Consider the following 23653-nt stretch of genomic DNA (forward strand, 5'->3'; position numbering starts at 1 on the left):
CTTGGTCAGTGATATCATTCACAACATACAGTTTGAAAATAAGTAAGCCTCCTAGTCATTTAGAAGAACATCCCTTGCCAAACTGTCGTCTAATGTAGCATTAATGCCAGAAATACATATGCAGCACTAATGCTTGGTTAGTGCACACTGCCATTGTAATTTCATGGTAATTATGGCTGTCCAAATACCAGTCCCTTAATGTCCTATAGCAGCCATGCCTTGGACCAAGGCTTGAACCAAGTAGTTGGCATCTTTCCAGCATTAGTGCTTTCTGCCACGGCCTTTAGTCATGCTTGACCTATACACTAGCACCCTGCAACAACTGGGGTTTTTGACAAGGGTGGACTGTAGTTAGGGGGCAGAGGGTTAATTTGGTGTGACCACCCCCACTGGCACCAGCCAGGGGAAAGGGTTTCCACTTCCCCTTCAGTCCAAGAAGACTGGGTGATAAATGGTGATCAATGGACAGGGGTGTATGCTGGCATTAATGCTCTGTTCAAAAGGAAGCAGAGGAAGCATTAATGCCCAATGTGCTCCGCTAAGGAGCGCGTAGTGCGGCATTAATGCTACATTAGACAACAGTTTGGCAAGGGATGGCACTGTAAAAAAATGTACACTGTCCGCACTTATTTGGGGATAAGGGGACTAGTCACCTGTTCTAGAGACCCAAACAGCCAGTCAGCGCTACACACGCACATGTATAACTCAGTTAAATGTCGCAGCATCTTGATGACAACAACTGCTAAAATGTTTCGTTACTATATAACCAGTTACTATTACTAGACACACATTTTCTAGATCAGAGCACGTCATGACATTTGAGAAACAGATTTTACACACGCTAAATGAGTGTGTCGATAAGCTACCTATCGTACGACAGTTCTGGTATTTACATGATTAAGCGTCGTACGACAGTTCTGTTACCTGTGTTAGTGACGGTCTCTCAGAGGAGGGAGTTCAATGGAGGCGGACACGGGCGGCCTGCGCATACCCGAGAAAAAAAGCGTCCTACCGATGGGCTTCCTATCGTACGACAGTTCTGATTAAGCGTCGTGCGACAGTTCTGTTACGTGTGTTGAGCTAGTGACCGTCTCTCAGAGGAGGGAGTTCAATGGAGGCGGACACAGTCGGCCTGCGCAGACCCGAGAAACAAGCGTCCTACCGATGGGCTTCTTATCGTACGACAGTTCTGATATTTACATAATCAAGCGTCTTGCGACAGCTGTTACGTGTGTTGAGTGACCGTCTCTCAGAGGAGGGAGTTCAATGGAGGCGGACACGGGCGGCCTGCGCAGACCCGAGAAACAAGCGTACTACCGATGGGCTTCCAATCGTACGACAGTTCTGATCATGATATTTACACGATTAAGCGTCGTGCGACAGTTCTGTTATGTGTGTTGAGTGACCGTCTCTCAGAGGAGGGAGTTCAATGGAGGCGGACACAGTCGGCCTACGCAGACCCGAAAAACAAGCGACCTGCCGATGGGCTTCCCATCGTACGACAGTTCTGATATTTACATAATTAAGCGTCGTGCGACAGTTCTGTTACGTTTGTTGAGTGACCGTCTCTCAGAGGAGGGCGTTCAATGGAGGCGGACACGGGCGGCCTGCGCAGACCCGAGAAACAAGCGTCCTGCCGATGGGCTTCTTATCGTACGACAGTTCTGATATTTACATGATTAAGCGTCGTGCGACAGTTCTGTTACGTGTGTTGAGTGACCGTCTCTCAGAGGAGGGAGTTCAATGGAGGCGGACACGGGCGGCCTGCGCAGACCCGAGAAACAAGCGTTCTGTCGATGGGCTTCCTATCGTACGACAGTTCTGATATTTACATAATCAAGCGTCTTGCGACAGCTGTTACGTGTGTTGAGTGACCGTCTCTCAGAGGAGGGAGTTCAATGGAGGCGGACACGGGCGGCCTGCGCAGACCCGAGAAAGAAGCGTCCTGTTGATAGGCTTTCTATCGTACGACAGTTCTGATATTTACACAATTAAGCGTCGTGCGACATGTACAGTTCTGTTACGTGTGTTGAGTGACCGTCTCTGAGAGGAGGGATGGAGGCGGACACAGTTGGCCTGCGCAGACCCGAGAAAGAAGCGTCCTGTCGATAGGCTTTCTATCGTACGACAGTTCTGATATTTACATGATTAAGCGTCGTGCGACAGTTCTGTTACGTGTGTTGAATGACCGTCTCTCAAAGGGGGGACTTCAATGGAGGCGGACACAGTCGGCCTACGCAGGGCGTGTACGGTTTCTGTGGAATCTCTGATCGTCCTTAACCCCGGACTCACGCGCACTCTCCGCACGAGCAGTCGCGCCATGAGTAGGAAGGACCAGAGCCAGTAGAACGTGCAGACGGGCTGTAACACGTGCAGGAACACGTTCCAGTCGCCGATCGCCGCGCGCTGCATCGGAGTCGTGTAGCACGTCGTCAGCGGCGTGGATTGGGCCTCGAAGAAACTGCCGTTGATCCAGACGGAGAAATTGAATAGACAGAGGAGACCGTAGTGGAGTCCAACGCTGCCCTCGTGTTGCTTGTGGGTCATGGCTGGTAGCAGGAAAGTTGTCTGGAGGATGAGATGCGCCAGATTCAGTAGGACGTAGGCGATGAGGAGGGCCTCAAGTTTATCGAAGTCGCCCTCTGATACTTCGTATGTGCAATCCTGCGGCGGATCAGTCGGACTCGGTGTAGGTTGTTCCGAGGTACCGACTCCCCACAGCACCCTTCCGATGAGCGCAAGTAGTCCCACAGCGCTCAGGAGGAGGAGCAAAATGTCAGCCGCGCGGGACCGATAGTCGGAAGAACCGACGGCCCCGGTCCGTACGCATCCCGCTAACGTCGACATTACAAACAAGGAGAAGAATAGTACCTTGAAGGAGTAGTACAGCACGACTTTGTAGTAGTCCGTCGTGCTCGACACCGTGGTCGCATGATGGGTGATGACCCACAAGCTGACGGAGAGAACCGTAACGGTCACCAAGAACAACTTGGCAAAGGCACCCGCGCCGCGACGGTTAGAGACGTTTGGTCGTTCGGGGCTCATTTCAGTAGTGTTCTCTACCACCCCCTCGCGTGCTTTGGACCACATGTGGTACATCGTTGGGAGGGACAGCAGGGCAAACGTTCCGACAAGCGGCTGACAGTACAACTGAAACTGTATAAAAGTACAGTATTCCACGGTGAAAACGTTATTTGCGTCGAGACAGGTGTTCGACTTAGTGACGGTCCCGGTGGTGTCCCAGCAAGTGTTGTCGTTGGTACACAGGACAGACGGCCTGTCCACGATTTCGTAGAACCAGGATGCCAAGTTCGCCACGACGACGGCCGTGAAGAGCAACGCCGTGTACATTTTCTGTCTGGCGAAGCTCCTGGTCGCGAAGCACCATCCGAACAACGCGACCTGTGCAACAACAAACACCAACCTCCCCACATGAAACGACAGGCCAACTCGATAATCATTAGTCGTAGGGAAACTTCCATCGCGATGAAAGCAGGAACCGACAAGCAGGAAGAAGACGACGTCGAGAGCAACACAGCCGGCCGCTGGCAGAATGATTGACACGAAAATCACAGACAGTTCCAAGCCTTCTGCTCGAAACCCTTCGTCGTCCGTCATAAAGGGATCCCGTCGGATGGCGTAGGCCATGGCGGCGAGGCAGGGGATTCCGAAGTAGATGAAGACGGTGAAGACTATCAGCAGGGCCTCGGACTTGTCCTCGCAGCTCATGGCGTCTTGGAAGGACTGGAACGAAGCAACGGCGACGCAGGCAGTTACGAAAACAAGGATGGCGACCACGGCTTGCCCACCGAGAGGTTTCTCCAGGCGTCTACCTAGCCACTTCGTCACCCAGTTGGGACCGCACGAGCAGATGCAGCAGGAGGGACATCTTCTGCTCCTCACCGACACGAGATCTTCTGTGGAGGCCATTGAAGCGCTGCAGACTCAACCGCCACCCATCAGTGTTTCTGGCGTGCAACTATAAACAAGTCTGGCGCCGATCTGTTTTCTTTTTAATTTAGATTTATGACTATTCAAGTTGACAGGGTTGCTTAAGACCCCATAGGAATTTCCTCAGCGGAGGCATATGCGAAATCGTACTAACCGTTTGGCAAGGTTTCGCTGTGGGCTCCTATCGTTAAACTAAGTAAGGGTATCTAACTATTGATATAATGGCTTTGCGAAACTATGAGGGAACGTCATACATTATGTTATGTTCGTGTAGGCTGCAAGACTGGCCGTGAGCTTGGCTGACTTAAAGTGTTGTTTTTTCGCCAAACGTGCGGTAATTAATTTGGTATCTGTGGCGACGCAGAATACTTATTAACCCTTTGTTGACGTTCCATCGCAACCGACATGATTTGAAGAGAAAACAAATTGTGGACTTCGTATGGTAGCCGTGCCAAAGTCGCGAACTCCACGAAATACGGCCCCTTTACAGGGCGATTAGATTGTCGAGATACAATAAATGCACAAACGATAAGACAGGCAGTGAATGCATCCCTACCCCCGAAGGTTATAAATCAAGCAAGTCTTTGAAAAACAAGTATTTAGCAAGTCAACACGTACCTTATTTTGGTCTTAGACTGTGATCCCAAAACTAATTCAAGGAACAAATTAAAAAAAAACCCGCAATATTATCTAGTTCATGGTAACAGAGTTAGAGCCCCCCCCCCCCCCCCCCCCGCGCCTCTAGGCATTATAGACTAGGGACACTTTGAAAAAAATCTATGTCCGACCAATAATTTTTAAACGTTACATTTAAACGATAGGGCACTTGGTAGGTATTTGGAACTGAAGACCGCTGTATTATCTAGTTCATGGTTACAGAGATATAGCTGCCCCCCCCACCCCTTGGCATTATAGAATATAGACACTTAAAAAAATGTCCGACCAAGAATTTTTAAACTTTGCTTTTAATTGGTAGGGCACTTGGTTGGTATTTGAAAACTGAATGTTAGCTCCTTCACATGTTTTGACGACGATAAACGACTCAAGGCAATAACGAGGCATACTGAGACATATTAGTACCATGTACATGCATATGTATCATCTGATTTTTATTCCTTAACGACCAGCTGCTACTCCCAATAATGGATATCTCCTTACTTCCAATCTGATTGGTCCGCTCGTTATTTCTGGATTCACTTTTAAACATCTCATAATATGCCGTCACAGATAATTGCGAAAAATAATATGCATAAACAAATGTAAAGAAATATGTGCATGGATGTAATTATAGATTAATGTACATACAAAAATATAAAGGGTGTATTCCACATTTTTCTGAAAACTATGAATCTGTATCTGGTGAAGCAATTAACCTGCTGATGACCTGACTGGCATTCACTACTGTTTGGAGGGCCCATTAAGTAGCCTTTGGGCACCCCATTTATACTAGTTATAGAGATATGCATCAGGGAGAAGACTAAAATGTGTACAGAAAACGAAAGAATTCCAGTACCGACACGTCTAAACATGCGGCAGGAATTTAAATGCTATCTCGCAATTTATACCTACAAAAATAACATCAATATAAAAATATGTTATCCATGACATGTCATCCTCCAAGCAGACCCGATATGCTCGGTTCATTACCTTCCACAGCGGCCCTGCCCTTTCCAGCCTGTGAACTCGCTTCTGGCGACGTCACCACCAAAACAGCTTTCAGCCAATCGGAGGGTTGGCTTAAGCTCATATAGAGCAAAAGCGCAAAGGACGCTGGGATGTTATCAACCAATCAGGTTACGTCTTACATCGCTACTTTGGGTTCAGAGCAAAGATAACGGATGTTTGTGCCAAATAAGGCTAGCTCGTTAATCATTCATGAGCAACTGTCAATAACGTCACCAGAAGCGAGTTCACAGGCTGCAAAGGGCAGGGCCGCTATGGGAGGTAATGAACCAAGCATATCGGGCCTGCTGAGAGGATGTGACATGTACAGTTTGATACAAAATGGAGGACATGCTTCAGCGCAAGTCAGCAGATATATAAGTCTCTAGAAGTCCTCAAGTATTGCTTCCTCCTTGATGGACTTTAGTGGTTCATTTATGGCAGTGACGTCACCAAGATCTTCCATGTCTTCCACATCTGCAGCTGCGGACAGGCCAACATCGGCACTGTCAACATCAGAAGTAACTGGCTCTGTCTTTACGGTGACATTGGTTCGAAAGCCCTTAACGGCTTTAGTCTCAAGAATTGGTTTAGCAACCTGACAGTTTAAAACATCTTTGTGATCTCTCATGTTTGGATTTTGTTCAGCGGAAGAGCTCTTTGAAAGGCTTGACGACAGAATACCGGCCACCAAGGCCAATCGTTTTTGCAGACCAGGCAAACCGGAGTAACTGTTGTCCGACTTTGGCTGTTCGTAGAGTCTCTTGGAAGCACAAGCACTTGGGTTCTCGTCTCCTTCAACCTTTATATGGCACGGCTGCTCCGGGGTGTTCAGAGGAGGTGGAGAAGAAGTAGTATCATGGGAGCTACTGCAGTCTGTTTGGGGGGAGGAGCAGGCCGATCTGTCAGTGCCGTCACTACCGCGGATGACAAGATATCGCTTTTTCTTGAGGCAAGCATCAGCTGCCCTTGAAATCATAAGAAACTTTTTCTTCTGGGCATCACTAAGGGAAAATGCTCCTTTCAACAAAGCCCTGTTGCTTTGGTCTGCCTCGGTTTTTATGAAAGCACTGTGGTCAGTTGCCTTTTCTGAAGAGGAATTAGTGACGGTGGGGGCTTTTTCCTGCACATCTGCTTTCCTGTCACTCTTGGGCAAACTTGACGCTTCCGGTAAAATGTTTCTTTCATTTGCTGAAGAGCCCAAAACAGCAGTGTGTTGCCTGTCGTCTTGTACTGGGTCCTCTTCAGTATGGCTCAAACCCTGGGTGTTGTCGTATGCAAGGAATGGCCCTGCCGTGTCGCGCAGTACAGTGTGCTTCTGACTTGTGTGTCGCTGTACGTCCTCTTCACCGTACAGCCTACGACTGCAGGTCATACAGCTCGTCGCCTGCCCAAAGGGATACTCTCCGTCCAACGAATATATTCCGTGTTTGATCTTGACGTGGTGGGAGATGTCGTTGATGTTGACCTTCCCGGCGCAGAGAACGCAGAAAACATGGCTGCAGTTCATCAGGACTCCGTTCATACTCTGTTTGGGAACAGCCAGCACGTTTGCTTCGCTGCACACAGACATCTTTCCCTGATCGGTGGTTTTCCTCTGCAGCATGGCGATCTTATGATGAGAGGAGTTTGCTTGGCTGGATGTCTCTTGAAGACTTCCATGCAGATGATCCTTCAGGCCTTTCTCTGTGGCGAAGACCTGCTTGCACCCGATACAGAAGTATCTGATGTCTTGGTCCTTACCAGCATCATTGTTCCTTACATTTTCAGTCCTTCTCTCATCAATTTGCTGCAGGGAGGAATGACCCTGATTCGCATTAAGTAGCTGAGCATCGTGAGGCATTTGTTCATCGGTCCTTCCTGATGAAACTTGGAACACCTGGCCCATTCCAGGTGAGTTTGCAGATGAGCTTGTCTCTGTTATCTGTTGTCGGATGGTCCTCCCTTGCCCTCCTGTGTAGCCAGGGTAGCTGTTTGCCATCGAAGCCTGTAGTATGGTCTCCCCAGCCTGCAAGGCCTCCCCATAGGACAACGCCACAGGGACGAGGCCCTGGGGAGGGCTGGTTGTCTCTGCTCTCTGCCACAGCCCATTCAGAAGTGGCACATTGCCGGGGGCAGGGACTTGTTCCTTTGCCTTCTGGTGGGGCAAACGTTGTTCCAAGAGGGGGGAAGACCTCACATGGGGTGATGCAGCTTCTCTTGACAAGGTTGCAACTTGTGTAGTGTTGCCCTCTAGATGACTTTTGTGGTACTGCATGGTCTCATGAGTTCCAGATGATGAAGGCTGGTCGTCTGTTTGCAACACCTTCTGTACTGTGGCATCTCCTGACTCTTGTTGTACAGGAAGTTGCTCAAGGTTGGCCACGATGACAGCCTCGATGTGTGAGGCTGCCCCGGGCTCGTGGACGACCTGGGTCTCCATCACTTCCAGGGTGGCAGGGTTCAATGACTTTGCCGAGGAATTCTGCGAGAGAGAGCAGGGAAAGAAAGTCGTGATTCTTCTATTTGTCAAGACAACATCAAAAGATTATGGGACAGCATTTTTCTTGGCTAATCGACTTGACCCTGAGAACATCAGTCTACATGTAGGATAACAAAACAATGTAAGGTAGCAGCATATCTTTCGGGACATGAAATTAACACAATTTGTCGTGGCAACAGAACAACGCTTAAAAACATGGAATAATCATAAGACTGTTAGAACCTTCCATCCTAAAACCATGTCTTTAATAATACACCATATTCTAGTATCTGACAGATTCGAAGAAAAAGACCACTCACATTGTTTGGTGTTGCTTTGCCCTTGGAAGAGATGGAATGTATTTTCTTGTGATGGGTTAACAGCTCAAAGGTGCCAAATCTGGCTGGGCAATCAGAACAGTTGAAGACCTTCTTGGGAGGCTTAGAGTATTTCTCCTGGTTAAATATTGAAGGGCTGTCAGACTCGTTGCCGGTGTGTTTGCTAGCAACATGCCTCAACAGATGATCCTTTCGCATAAACCGGACCGAACAACTGGGACATCCAAAGGGTCTCTCTCCATCGTGGATTCTTTTGTGGCGTACAAGGCTTCTAAAACTGCAGAAGCTGACATTGCACTCTGGACATCTTGGCCTTTTGCCGGTAGTTTTTGACCTCTTTCCTCCAGAATGGGTTCTCCTGTGTTTCTTCAAATCTTTAAATGTGTTAAACTCTAGAGAACATACTGAACAAGCATAAGATTTAGATCTCCCGGGGTTGGTTTTCAGCTGCTTAGAGGAACTTTTGTTACCCCCAATACTACTGCTCTTCTCTGCATCATGTGGTGTACTTTGGGTTGTTGGAGAAACATTGGTGTTGCTTTCATCGCTTCCTTTGAAATGCTTATTTTCTAAATGTCTTTTCAGACTGTTCTTCCACTCAAAGTCCGCGGGGCACATCGGACACCTGAAAGGTCTCTCACCCGCGTGTGTTTTCCTGTGCTCCTTCAGGCTCTGCACTGTGGGGAAGTTCTGGGAGCAGAGGGAGCATTCGTGTCGCCGGTCCCCACTGTGCCACACCATGTGGTACTCCAGCTGCTGGGAGCTCAGGAACTTACGGGAGCACTTCTGACAAGTGTAAGGATGGTCTGCTGAGGGGATCCTCTTGTCTGCTTCATCGTTTTGTACGGTACTACTACTTGCAGTATTGCTTGGTTGTTTTGTAGAAGATTGTTTCTCAGAGTGAGTCTTCAGATGCTTTCTCAGATTCTTCAGAGATGAAAACTCCAAAGAACACATATCACACTTACTAAATGACTTCTTGGAGTGAATCTTTCGATGCTTTCTGAGACTTTTCATCGCTGAGAACTCCTGAGAACACGTATCGCACTTAAATGTCTTTTTGTCGCCATGTAACGCCAAGTGGGGCGTTAACTCTTTCGGATGGAGGAACTTGGCGGTGCAGTGGGTGCAGCAGTACAAATCTGCCCCCTGCCTGGTGTGCACAATCAGATGAGCCTTAAGATGAGACATTCGGACAAACCTAGCAGGGCAGTGCGGGCAACAGTAACGTCTCCTTTCCGTGTCATGGCATGCTCTCATGTGCCTTCTTAAACTAGTTTGATTGGCGTACTCAGCCGAGCACACTTTACACCTGTGTGGCCTGTTGCCTTGATGGACCCGCAGGTGAACTGTAAGGCTCAGTGCATGGGCGAATTCAGAAGGACATTGCGGACATTTGTAAGTCTTGCCATTGAAACAGTCCTGAACCTTTGACGCTGCCTCTGTTGTTTTCTGCTGAAGTTCCCAGTGATGGACGTTGACATGCACTGCGAGTCGTGTTGCTCCTCTGAACTGGGACTTGCAATATCGACAGCTGAACCATTTGGTCTTCTTGGCACCAGAATTCATGCTCTCGCTCGTCTCTTCTGTAGATTTTGCTGTCTTAGAGGACTTGGCTATTTGAGATTCTTGATCAGTTGCTGTGTGCGTCTTCTTATGGTCTTCTAGGTCACTTTGCAGGGAAAACCTAGCTGGACACTTTGAGCAGGTGTAGAGATTATCCTGCGAGTGCACCTTCCTGTGCGTATCTAGGTCAACTTGCGTATTAAATGTTGCAGGGCACATGCTACAATGGTGTACCCACCTCGCATCGTTTTTCTTCGCAGGAGATTGAAGGACTTGCTTAGGGGCAGACTGAGGCGAGACATCTGGAACCTCATTGTGAATTTTGACATGCCGCGCAAGATGGCTAGTAACAGTGAACTTGGCGGTGCAGTAGGAGCAACTGTATGGCTTCGGCTTCCTGGAGTCGTGTATTTCTTGGTGTCTCTTCAGATCTCGTTCATGAGAAAACTTGGCAGGACATTCTTCGCAGTGGTAGTTTTTCTCATCCTCGCCAGGTGATTTCGACGTGGAGGTGGTAGGGGATGGTTCCTCACAACTGTGAGTTTTCTCGTGCCTCTCCAGGGTTGTAGCCAGCGCAAATTTGGCCGGGCAGTGGGAACAGACGTAGGGCCTGTTCCCTATGGCGAGGAGGCAGTACCTGATGTGTTTCTTCATCGTCTTGAGCGTTCTAAATCTTCGCAAACAGTGCGGGCACTTGCAAGACGTCTTATTGCCCACTGCTGTCACTGCGCTGGGCAGGTTGTGGAGCTTTTCATGGTTCGTGAGCCCATGCTTTGCGTTAAACTTGGCGTTGCAATAGCTGCATTGGTAGCGCCTCTGGTCTTTTTCTACTTCTGTGTGTAACAGCATGTGGTTCCTCAGGTGATCGGGACGACTAAACCTTGCCGGGCACTCGGTGCATACGTTTGCCCTCTCGGTGTGGATCTTAAGATGTTCGCTTAAACTGCTGACATCCTTGAACCCAGCTGGACATTTCGGGCAAAGGTGCTCCTTCACTCCCACGTTTCCCTCATCTTCCTCAGTGTGGAGCTTCATGTGCTTCGTAAGAATGGAGGGTGAGAAAAAACTGGCCGTGCAATGCTGGCACCTGTTGGGCCTCGGTACTGCCCCTTCCTTGTGCACTTTCAGATGACTTTTCAGGTGGTCCTGACGAAGGTAACTAGCGGGACACTCTGGGCAGACGAATGGCCTCTCCCTATCATCAACCGAATGGTGGAGCCTCAAGTGTATTCTTAAGTGACCAAGTCCTTCATACTGGGCTGAACAGTAAGGACAGCTGTGTTGTCCATCACTGCTGTGGGCCTTCTGATGCCGACTGAGGTGACCAGAGCGGAGGAAGGTAGCAGGACACTCATCGCAGCGGAATATTTTGTCGTTGGTGTGGGTCGTCCAGTGGGCTTTCAGATCATTTGGATGAATGAACTCCTCGGAACAAATGGAACAGCTGTACCTCACATTGCTTGCAGGTGGTTGCTGTTTCTTCTGTTTTTTCATGGGAGCTTCTGGGGTGCTCTCGCCATCTTGAAGAGGTGGTTGCTGTTTCTTCTGCTTTTTCCAGAGTGCTTCTGGGGTGGTCTTGCCATCATGAACAGGTGGTTGAGGTTTTTTCTGCTTTTTCCTAGGTGACTCTGGGGTGGTCTCGACATCTTGAACAGGTGAGCCATCCTCATCTGTCTCCTTGTGTACCCTTTGATGTCTTGAGAGGTGATATGGTGACACAAACTTGGCAGAGCAGTGGGGGCAGGGGTGGGGCTTGTCTCCACCAAAATGCACCTGCATGTGGCTCCACAGGTGACTCCCTTTGGTGAACTTCGCTGGACATTCCTTGCAGTTGTAGCTCTTTTTAGAGGGCCCGGCCACTTGCTGAGGTCCCCGCTTCCTTTTCTTGCCCGTTTTTTCAACACTCTGCTTGTTTTCATTGCTTCTTGATGAAACCTCAGTTGGCTGTTTGCTACCCGACTCTACTTGCTGAGGTATCTGCTTCTTTCTCTTGCCTGTCTCTTCAACACCCTGCTTGTCTTCGTTGATACTCAACGAAGCTTTGGTTGGTTGCATGCAACTAACCTCCTTCTGGTGGAGTTTTTGGTGATACGTGAGGTGACTTATACACGTGTACTTGGCTGAGCAATGCTGACACTTGTAAGGCTTGTCCTGATCACCCGAATGGACCGGCATGTGACTTCTAAGGTGGGCCCGGTTCCTGAACACGGCCGGACACTCTGGGCAGCCAAACGCTTCGTCGCCGTGGATCCTCCGGTGCAGCCAGAGACTGTGCGGCTGTGTGAACTTGGCAGGACAGCTGCTGCAGCTGTAGACCACCTTCTTCTCCCCTTGGTGATACCTCTGGTGACTCACCAGGCTGTTGTAGTGGGCGAACTTTGCGCCGCAATGCGAGCAGCTGTGAGTCTTCTCCTCTTGGCCGTGCACTTTCATGTGGCTCTTCTTTTCGACGTAGCTGACGAACTTCGCTGGGCATTCGGGGCAACTGAAAGGTTTTGCACCCTTGTGCGACTTCCTATGCTTTTTGAAAGAACTCAAGACAGTGAACTTGGCCGGGCATTGTGTACTGCTGTTACTCTGCTGTTTATCGTGCCTCTTCCAGTGCTTCTCCAGGCCTTTTCTTGTGGCGAAGCCAGCAGGACATTTGGAGCAATAGTGCTCAAGTTTGCCTGCATGTACAATCATGTGGCGATTCAGCTTATAACTGTCCCTAAACGTAGCATTACATTGTAGACAGCTGTGCTGTGTGTTCCCACCTACTCTTTTGTCTTGATCTTCCTGAATACAGTCATTTACAGTGGTATTTTGATGAGGCTCGGCTGTTGGATCAGTCAGGTCCACAATCTCGTCAAGACTGCTGTATTTACTTCTAACTTCCGCTTTCTGAAGACTGTCACCTTCAGTAGCATTTTGAGACTTGTCTCTTGAATCAGTCAGGTCCACAATCTCTGAAGGACGATCACTTCTAGCCCTTGCTGTGTATTTTGTTTTCTTCGCATGTTTTCTCTCATGCTCCTTCAGACTTTTCTTCTTCGCAAACTTTTCAGAACACTGCGAACAATGATGTGGTTTTTCCTCGCTGCGAGCATTACTGTTACTCTTGGTACATTTATGTTTCTGAAGATGATCGCTGCTGACGAACCACGTGCTGCATTGTGTGCAGCCGTGCAGCGTCTTCTTGCCTACGGTTTTGCTGCTGTCCTGTTCAGCTGCCACTGAAATGTTGACCTCAGTAGGTTCATCCACACTGCCTGATTTTTCATCGTTGTGGACGTTCTCGTGATCCCAGAGGTCTCTCGCTGTGCTGAACCTTGCCGTACACTGCATGCACGCATACGGCAACCTATGGGACTGTTCGTGTTCTCTCAGGCTGCCTGCGCTGTCAAACTTTGCAGAGCACTCCGAGCACGGGAAGGCCTTTTTCGTGACGTGAGTTTTCTCGTGCAGCTTGAGGCTCCACGCGAGGGTGAAGGTTGCCGGACACCGAGTGCAGGCGTAGCCACCACTCCCCTCATGGATCTTGCTGTGCAGCTTGAGCTGATTTTCATAAACGAACTTAGCCGGGCAGTGGCTACAGCCAAACAAGTTTTGACCTGCATGAACCCTGGTATGAGACTTCAGCTTTGAGGCACTTGGGAAGGTTTTGTCACATTCTGCACATTTTAGAGTTCCTTTAAGATCTTCATTTTCCCCATCTTCCTCCTCTGAGTGCCTATCTTCTTCTTCCATGTCGCTGTTGATGCAACCACACATTGTGTTTAGTCAAAAATAATACCAATAATAATGATCAGTATTTCAATAACCTTCGCCAAGGTTATATTTTCGGTAGCGTTTGTATGTTTACTTTCTGTGAAAAGTTTACAAGCAAAGTAAATTACATATGTTTAACACTTTAAGTGTTTCCTAAAAGTGAAGCCCATCGTATGGCAGAAATGGAGAAAGGAAAAGTAGTTTCTTCACTACCTTCTGGACTAAGTGGGGTTCTGCTGTCGACTGCAGGTGTGTTGTTGAGTTCTCTGTGCATGCAGCAGATTCTGCAGAAACAGGCAAATGGGACATCAACTTCAAGAGACTGGTAATGCTGCGTAAACTATTGGAAAAAGGGGCCCTGCTGAGTAGTTTACTGGCTGTTTTTTTTGTGCACTTTCTGGTCAGACCCCTACGTGGCCCCATGGGAAACCCTGCAGTTACTGGTTATTTTGGGGGCATGGTCAGGCCTCGGGGTGACTTTCATTTGGATGAAAAATAAACCCAGGACCCCATAACAAATAGACGCCGTGAGCTAATCGTGCTAACACCGGGAGGTACACCACACTGGCAGTCCACCGGGACAGATTAGTGACTTTGGGGCCCGGCTGGGACTACAACCCCTGTGGGCACAGGTGCAAATTGGGCCAGAAGCATTAGCAGTAACAATGCCAATAACAATGTCACCAAGGGCTTGCATGAGAGGGCAAGGGGGGACACAACAATGCTCAGGGATCTCCCTAAAGAATGGTACAGTGGCGCTCCTCCATCCTGTTCTAATACCAGCTCCATCCTGTTGATTTTCAAAGTTAGGGCATTTTTTCCAATTTTTACCCAGCAAAGCCTGTAATTTTGCTCAAAACTAGAAATTTCAGATGTAAAGCTGAAGTTGCAGAAAATAACTTCTATTATGTCTGAAAAAGGCAAAAGGCAACATCCGCTCTCCTTTTGAGAGTTGTGCGCCCCCTGCAGACCTCCCCCCTCGCGACACGTATCCTGTGCCCGGCACCCTCCCCCCATCCTGCTCTATATTTCTGGGGAGATCCCTGAATGCTTTGTGCTTATTTCAGTTGGACTGCCTACACGTTACTCTAAATTCAAGGAGTCAATTCTGCAAAATGTGGCCATCCCACAAAGAAATACAATGTATGCAGATGAAAAAGCTTTCCATCAAAAATAAATTCAACTACATGTAGTTGGCCCAATTTACGGATACGCGGCATAACATCTTTACGTGATGTGCAATCAGCCATTTTGATTTAATCATAACGCTCCAATTCAATGTAATTTAGCATAACTGGTGGGTGGCTGAATTTAAGGTGATGCAAAACGTGGCACATTTCTGAATTTATTGTAATGCGTAATATGCACCCAGCATTTTGGATGGTTCATAATTTGCAGTAAGTAAATATGACTTGCAATAACCCCTATGCAGGTTCCCCCAATAAAGGGTTTCTTGACAGTACACCCCATCCTGCCCCCATTACTTCCCATTACAGACATGTCCCCCCCTTTGAGGTCAACCCCCCCCCCCCCACACAGGTGGATTCCCCTAAGTTGTTGCCCCCTCTGTGTTATCTGACTTGGGCCCGATTTACACAAGGAAAATTGCTGGACGTACAAAAATGTGGTACGACAAAGGTGCTATGCCGGTTTCTTTCTAAACGCATTGGCAGGAGGGGTCCTGGAATTCCTGCTGCACCCCAAACTGTCTCGACAAGCCGTGGCCTTTGACAGCTAGTGTGTAGAAATATTGGGATGCACAGCACAACGCAATACCGGTTTTGAGTTAGCAAATGTGTGATGGGCAATTAGCATATGACCCCTGACCTCCTTCAAGAAGAAAGCCAGCGCCTGGGAGGCGCCTACGACAGCAGCCAATGTACACAAGACTGCAAGTACCCTGGGAGACCAGACCCTATGATTCGGCGCATTCGCCAACCGCATGTGCACCCGGGCCCACTGGCCCCCACGATGCAGCATGCCCCCACTAACCGATTGCCGAACACTAATGCAGTTGGGTAAGAGCTGGTCAACTCCCCCGGGTTAGAACTCCCCCCTAGAGCTAATCTAGATCAACGGGCACTGCCTGCCTTGGGCCCCCAAAGGAACTGGCTAAAGGCCCGATCCCAAGTCTGGTCTCCCAGGGTAGGCTGCAAGTGTAGCCCGCTGGGCAGTCATACATCTACCCTTGAGGTAGTGTACGATGGGCCATGAAAAGACCTGTTATACATCACTGTGGGCCGGTTTACGAGGAAGAAAAAAGCATTTTACACCTGAGGATGTACAACCTCGTCATATGCCGTTGTTGTACGTCCAGCAATTAAATGGGGCCTCATTATTCGCTGCCAAGATGTTTCACCATTATGTCGAGGTCACGATGACACATAACTATAACCATAACCTAAACCCTAGCCCTAACTATAGTATAACTCTATAACACATCACCCGGATGGGGGCCTGGCGAACCTCCATCTCTTATCAGCCATCAGGTGATTCTACACCATTCACCCGGACGGGAGATCTGGTGCATCCCCGTCTTCTATCAGCCAAAGAAAGGGTATATCACCCCATAAGGGGGGGATGGGAGGGGGGGTGGGGGGTGGAAGGATCCCTTGGGGAACTGACCTTACCGATACCCAACTCACCCTAAATGGGAACGTCCTAGGGGGAATTTGATACCAATTCGCAACTCTTACCAAATTTCAGCATGCCTTTCATAACAATAACTGCCAACTCCTCTCTACAGCCCCTAGTTATGGCACACAATAAGCTAGTTCACGGTTGCTACTACGCATTTACAGTGACAAAGGTGAAGGCCCCCGAGACGTAAACAAAACCCGTCGGGGCGTTGTTATGCAAACTGAGACAATGTCGAGACGAGCACTGTTTACAAGCCAGGGGTCTTCACCTTTGACACTGCACATGGGTAGTAGCAACCGTGAACTACTAGTAGCTTATAGCCAATGCCTACTGACTGTACTGCAAAACCCTTCTGGACCCCTTTGAGCCCAAATTTTATATTCTATCATATTCACCAAAAAAGCTATTTACATACTGTATTCTATTTTCAACTGTTCTTCAAGGACAAAAAGAAAAGAAGTTCGAATAAGTAAAAACGAATCAACTAATCTATGCTTAGGTTAGTTTGTTTTCCGCATGCTTCCATTAATTTTATACCTGAAGTCTAACCCCTTGGGCCATCACTGCCGTACCACCATGGCTGGTTCATACCAAACCAACATCCAGGCAGATCTGATCTTTGGGGGCAAAAATCGTTACGGTTTCTGACTGGGCCCAGGATCTAACAGCACAGCCCCTAGGGGTCAGATGTTAGGCCCTGTCAGAAATCGTCACGATATCGCGCCAAGAGATCAGCTTGGGGGTTGATAACATCCAGCCATGGCGGCACGGCCCCGACGGCCCGGTCGGACGGCTAGCTCGTGAGGCCGCCGCTCTTTGGTTCGCCGCGTGCATTTGATTACCCTTCAAATCAAAGGCATTCATACTCTACTCACAGCTGATAGGCTAATTCTACATGCAATCTGTTAGATATTTTTCAACGCACGTTTAAAACTGAACAATGGGTTAGAATTTAAATTGAGAGATTTTTTTTAAAACCCCACGCTTCTAGTTTCTACAGACAGCGGCGACACCCGATACCCCCTGCGGCCGACCACGAGCTGCCTCGCCGCGAGACGTCGCGGTATTCACTCAAGTTTAGGCAAAAACGTTGCCGCCTGCGTGTACTTACCCAGCCCTTTTCATTGGAATACGGTCCTGTTGCAAATATCCGCCCTTGACGGGCTTTCGGAAGATGTAGATACGTCGAAAAACGAAGGTTTGTTGACCAGAAATCCCGACAAGGAAATGAATATGACAATCCGCGCCCTGACAGGGTTTGAACTTTAACCCTTTAATGGCAGCAAAACGCAAAAAAGATATCCATTCAAAATACCGATTTTTGAACTAGTATGCAAATTTATCACACCGTACCAATCTAATTATCATTTTGACGGAGTAGTAGATATTATGGTTTTAACATTTAATTCTTGAAATTGGTGTTATCGTGACTCTATCTAGTGAAAATAAACATAATGGTTAGATGCTGTCCCGACCAAAACACGAGGACAACACCGGAAGTCGGAAGCTCAGCTGGGTGCACTTTTCACAAGAACTGGGGAAAAGTCGTCGCCTTTCGCTATTTTAGGTACCTTTGGCAACCAGAAGGGATCTCAATGTCCGACATTTATCCTAGTGCAACAAGGTATTGATTTGTATTGTCTACTATCAGCAAATCAGCCTGGTTTCGAGTAGAGTGTTTAAATTCACCTTACGGTGCCCTGTCTGTTGTTATATTTAAAGCATAGGTCTGTTTCTGGCAGCCTGCCTTTCTAGCCAGCCTTTCGAGTTATTGCCACCCCGGGCTAATTGATATCAACCCCGCGAAAACCCTCGTGTGCGCTACTAGTAATCGGCCTGGGCGGGCGGACATCGCTCACAGCGCCGTAGAGATACCGGGGAGCACCCGATGGTATGGTTACCGGGCTAGTCTCACCGGCGCAGTTATTTGATAGCTTTTGGCAGCAGGAAATGCGACCGCTATGCAGTGTTTTCCTTGGCTGTATTTTCCAGATGGTAGCTTACGGCCGTTGTGTTAGCCTTGCAGTTAGATTGAAAGGAAAAAGTGAAACTGAAATTCTGATTTTTTCCATATCATCACATCATATCAATTTAAGTTGTGTTGCTGGAGCAGTTTGTATGATGAGTTTGAAGACAATACATTTCATTCTCGAAATGGGTGTTATCATGGCTCTATTTTGTAGTATAATTAACCATAAAACTTTAAAGAAACATTTGATTAGATGTTGTAAAACAAATAATGATCAAAGCTACCGTTTAATTAATTAATGCTGTGGCTATTGACAGGGTCATCCTGTCAATACAGGCTTTTCGCATGATGCCATGTTAGATCAAAGTGTACGTCTGTTAGACTTATGATTTTATGTAAACACACCAAATGCTGCTGCTATAGTCCAATTACCCGCCAGCATGGTTACCAGGGAATTCAAATTATGATTATGAGTTTATGCCAATGAAAAGCCAAAAAAGTCTTATTGACAGTCAACATATAACGTTAGGTCAGCTAGAGTTCCACGACCTCATGCCTTCGCACAGGAATAATAGTACTTCTGAATCAGTGTAAATTTAATCCCTTCAATGAACCAATGTAATGACCAAAGGGGGTAGATCTAGTGGTGACTTTGGTGGATTTGGAAATTAAAGTCAGTGGGTCAAACCCTGTCATTTTGTAGCATCCTCTCAATAATAAATTATTTTTGCTCAGGTCTCAAGTCTCATTTTGTACCATTTTACAGGATCATGCTCAGTTATCATACGGGTTAGGGTTGACAGGATCATGAGATGTTATTCACATGGATATCAAAGAAACATCCTGTCATTTGTGCCAACATTCTTATTGACAGGAACATATCTTGTCAATAGAGAGAGAAAATTGCTGACAGAAACATCCTGTCAATAGTGACAGGAACATCCTGTATTAGTCCCAGCAGAATAGATGTTATTTTTCAAATGCCCCGCTGGGATTTCAACCCCTGACCTTCTGCATGCTAGGCATGGCAGGCGACCTTGGCAATAGCCATACAGTAAAGTAAAAAAATGCTTAGTTAATCTTTTAGACACCCTTTTAGACATTGACTTACTAAATGTGTTGCCTTTTCTTCTACAGTGAACTGGGCTGTGCTGGTAGGGATGTACACCCTAGCATCAATCAAGAGCCAGAAGATCCCACCTTAGATGTTTCAGGGGTCAGTACTGAGGTCACACCCGTCAATCAAGAGTCATGTGATCACATCACACTGAGGACAACCACTGCAATAAGAGAAGAAACGGTAGAACATGTCTTAGAGGGAGACAAGGTCGTATCAAACAACGAGAAAACAAGCAGCCCAAAAATGTCAGTGCGTTTTTCGGCACTTAGTAGATGCGATGACGAAGCTCGAAGATTTGGAAACAATAGTTGTGAGACACCAGTGGAAGAAGAGGTTGATCATGAGGAAGTCATTCTCACCTCTGTCAAACAAGAGCCGTACGACCCTACCTTAGATGGTGAGGAGACCAGTATGGGCACTGGAGAACCTGGCAAGTTTGAATCAAATAACCAGGAAACAAACACCGCCAAACTGCCGATGTCCGGTGGTAAGGGAATGAACAAAAGTGGGAAAAAAAGAGACCTTTTTTCTATCATGGCTAGACTCTCAACAAATAAAACTAGACGATTGGGGAATGGATCAAGAACAGAACAGTTTACTCCTATCAACCAAGAGGCAGGTGACGACGCCCTGCTGGGGTCACAGGTCACACCTGTAGGGCAAGAGACACCTTTACCACTACAACAAGGAGATTCTACTCTAGACTCTGCTGTCGCAACTACAAGTATGTCTAGCCCCACAAGCTCTAACAACAGTCCTAACTTTTTGTGGCATGCAGAAAACAACATGGCAGCCCAGATTGACATGAACAATTCCTCCATAGTGCCCATGGCCCAGGGGTGCACATTGTCCATGACTCAGGAGTGTACAGTGAATGCATCTGGCAGTTCCCAATGGATGAAAATACTTCCTCGTCCAGCATCCTCTCAGACTCAGGATACGAGATCAGAAAACAAGAGTGATGCGGTAATGGTTTATCAAGGACAGGCTGGGATACACCGTGGCCAGTCCGATGAGCAAAGCAATCCAGAGGCAGCATCTGGCATCCATGGGTTCCCGTACATGTGTGTTATGCATCTTCCCGCTCAATCAGTCACAGACAGAGCTGCCAACCTCAAGGTTAGATAAAAACTAATGTTTTCTTTTCGCCTTCTTCAATATGAAGTTGTAGAATGTATTATGTGCCGGCATACAATGATTTGACATGATGGCATCTATCATTTAAAGATACCAGGGAACTGGGTTTGCGTGCTTGTGTCTATATATATCAGTCTGGGAAGACTTAATTAATCTTATTTTGTCGCAGAATTTCTTCAAGCTGTAGAATACAGTTGAACATATGATATTCTTTCGATGATGATACTCATTTTAATGCAAAGTTGTTTTAATCTCAGAGGTTTTTACAAAAATTACTGTAATCTAAGAGACAATATGTGTGCCCTCACCATTGTACTAGTAAGTATTAAACAATTCAGCCTAAAGGCTGCTATTTTATTTACAAAAACATCATTCATTTGTTCATTCATTCAAGGTTGGGGACTCCTTCTCCACATGGGAGGAGCTACTAGCAGTCCTGGACGAATTCCAGAGAATAAACAAAGTCAAGCTGAGCAAGACCTTCTGTACGACTGTGGAGGCAAAGAACAAGAAGCTGTCTGAGTTGGCGCAGAAGTATCCCAGTGCTCACGTCTACGCACACATCCAGTTTGGGTGTATACACTCCGGGAAGCGCCGGTCTCGAAGTACTGGAATCAGGGCCAACCAGTGGTAAGTACAGACAAACTTGTACCAGTGGCCACCTTGGCATGATGTAGCCTCCATAGCAGGCTCAGGGGCCTTTTTGGGCTTATAATACACTTTTTGCTGATGACTTCTTTCGTACTGGGTCATTTGTGCTGCCAACCTGTAACTGTACGCAACCGTGTCCAAAAAGAAGTCATCAGCAAAAGCCCACAAAAAAAGGCCCTGCTATGGAGGCAAGGCATGGTTCACATGTATGCATTGTGGCCACTTTTCAATGGTCCCTTAGATTATTTTTCCTATTGACCCAAATATTTAAAACTCCTGTCTACATTGTATATTAGCTACAGCCACTGTGAATTTTTGTGTTAATTTTTTACTGAGCTGCAAGACTCAAGTGCTGCAAACTTAAATGAATTTTCAGTATCATTAAGACACTGACTGATTTCATTTTGTCATCTGTTTCAGGAGCATCAAAATGGAGTGTCCAGCTCGTATCTACGTGGCATCGGACCGCGCCAAGCAGAAGCTCGTCGTCAAAACCTTCAACAACGACCACAACCATGACGTGAACGAGGCGGTGAAGAAGATTCCCTCCCCTGCCATGTCACGGGAGGCGAAGTACAAAGAAGCGCTGAGTGTCTGCAAAGAAATCGCTGAGGTCACCAGCCTGTGTGGAGATGAAGAGTATAGGAGGCGTCTGGACATGATGCGATTCCTGATGAAATGTTGGAAATCAAACAAAGCAGTGCAAATAACATCCACCTCCCCTACTGAAGACAAGGACTACACCTCATCAGGAAGTCAACATACACATACAGCTGACCGTGAGGTAAAAGAGGCTGCAAACTACCTTACTGCTACTCAAGACCTACATGCAGTGAGCCATGCCCCCAGTGAAAATGGCAAGGACAATATCGTAAGGATTGGGGGAGAGAAGAGACACGCAGAGTGTAATGACAAGTTGCCAAAACGTAAAAAGCCAAAAGATGCGGAGACGAGTAATGTTCTATGGATGTCCCAAGCATTAAGTTTGCTGCCAGGGTCTAAATGATTCCATTCACATTGACTTCTATAGTTAAAGTCTTTCTTTTTCTATATACATGTACCATATGTATTATTTCATTAAGTCTTTCTATAATGACCAGCCTATGTTGAAAAACTCTGATTTGAGTTCACGTACAATTTATGCTACAGCATCAGGGACATTGTCTTACATATGCTATGTGGTTTGTCATTCAATCTGACAAGGACTGCCATATCTCATCCATCATTAGGTTGGGTCGCATATGTCCTTGTGTGGCTGTAGGATCCAATTTGAGCCTGGAACCTCTGGCCACATTATAGAGCTAAATGTGCTGTACTTTAAAGAATACAACATGGTGTATTCAGTATAACACAAGGTACAAGCCCGAATGCGGGTCTTTCTATAATGGCCACCCTTTATATCCTAGAGGACCTTTCCAAAAACACCTGTATCGAATGTTATCATGGCCCAGATATGACATAAAGTTACTTTATGACATTGTTCAAAAATACAAATTGTATTTTGCATTCTTTCTTATGAATATGATTTGTTAGCTTATGTCTTGTGGTGAGTCCGGACAGAATATATTCAAACTGCCGGTAAACAGTGACATTGAACTCATCAAACTCAACATGGACTGAGGCTCCTTTTCAGAGACTTACATCATATGTAAATTAACATAATTATCTAGTGTCTTCTCAGTCTATTTACGTATGGACTATCCCATTATTAAATACTATCAATGGAAACTGCAGTCATTGATCATTAGTTCCCTGAAGTGGCCAAGTCCCTTGAATGGCTACGTACTATAACATGTTCGACTGTTACAGTGCTACATATGCCCACAATATGCAATAAAAATTAGTGCCTAGCGTGAAACTTCACCTTTTATGAAAGCCTTCAACACTGTCTTATAGGCAAACAGCCATAAAGCTGTACCATATGTAGCAGATACTAGTGCTGCATACCTAAACTTAACATCAGGTACAGGAACATGTACCAGTACAGAGGTTTAGGTATACTCTCCAAGCAGAGCTAGGGTTTCAGCTGGTTTTTGACGTGTTTTTAGGTGTTTTTGTCATGCCTTCTATCAAAAACGATGACAAAGTAGAAGGCATGACAAAAACGCCTAAAAACACGTCAAAAACCAGCCGAAACCCTAGCTCTGCTTGGAGAGTAGTTAGGTACAGGTCCGGACCTGTACCTGTACCTAAACAATTTTGAAAATTAACATGTGTTTTTTTTCTGAACATCTTAGATAATGACAGAAACATAAATAAACTGTTAACAACTCGTATCTTTATACAAAGAACATAACTAGGTTTCCTACCGCCAAACTCCCTTGGCCTTGCTATCAAAAGTCCCTCCTGCCTGAATGATCTGTTGCATATTAGTAACGCTGTTCCAATGTGTCACTTTGGTCACGTTT

The 23653-nt window shown here is 46.9% G+C and overlaps 2 protein-coding genes across 2 annotated transcripts; one reads left to right on the top strand and one right to left on the bottom strand.

Annotated features, from left to right (window-relative positions):
• Nucleotides 1–5037: 5037 nt before the first annotated feature.
• Nucleotides 5038–17625, bottom strand: LOC136431280 (uncharacterized). The gene is made up of 4 exons (XM_066422611.1): nucleotides 17480–17625; nucleotides 13942–14012; nucleotides 8395–13711; nucleotides 5038–8077 (listed from the first exon to the last, which is right to left on the bottom strand). Exons 3-4 carry the CDS (start codon nucleotides 13705–13707, stop codon nucleotides 5999–6001), a joined length of 7392 nt encoding a protein of 2463 aa, XP_066278708.1. The 5' UTR covers nucleotides 13708–13711; nucleotides 13942–14012; nucleotides 17480–17625; the 3' UTR covers nucleotides 5038–5998.
• LOC136429525 (uncharacterized) lies at nucleotides 15544–23517 on the top strand. The gene is made up of 5 exons (XM_066419356.1): nucleotides 15544–15746; nucleotides 19475–20576; nucleotides 20989–21224; nucleotides 21666–23240; nucleotides 23409–23517. Exons 1-4 carry the CDS (start codon nucleotides 15544–15546, stop codon nucleotides 22249–22251), a joined length of 2127 nt encoding a protein of 708 aa, XP_066275453.1. The 3' UTR covers nucleotides 22252–23240; nucleotides 23409–23517.
• The last annotated feature ends 136 nt before the right edge of the window (nucleotides 23518–23653 follow it).

Source organism: Branchiostoma lanceolatum, chromosome 3 (genome assembly GCF_035083965.1).
Source record: "Branchiostoma lanceolatum isolate klBraLanc5 chromosome 3, klBraLanc5.hap2, whole genome shotgun sequence".
Taxonomy (NCBI): domain Eukaryota; kingdom Metazoa; phylum Chordata; class Leptocardii; order Amphioxiformes; family Branchiostomatidae; genus Branchiostoma; species Branchiostoma lanceolatum.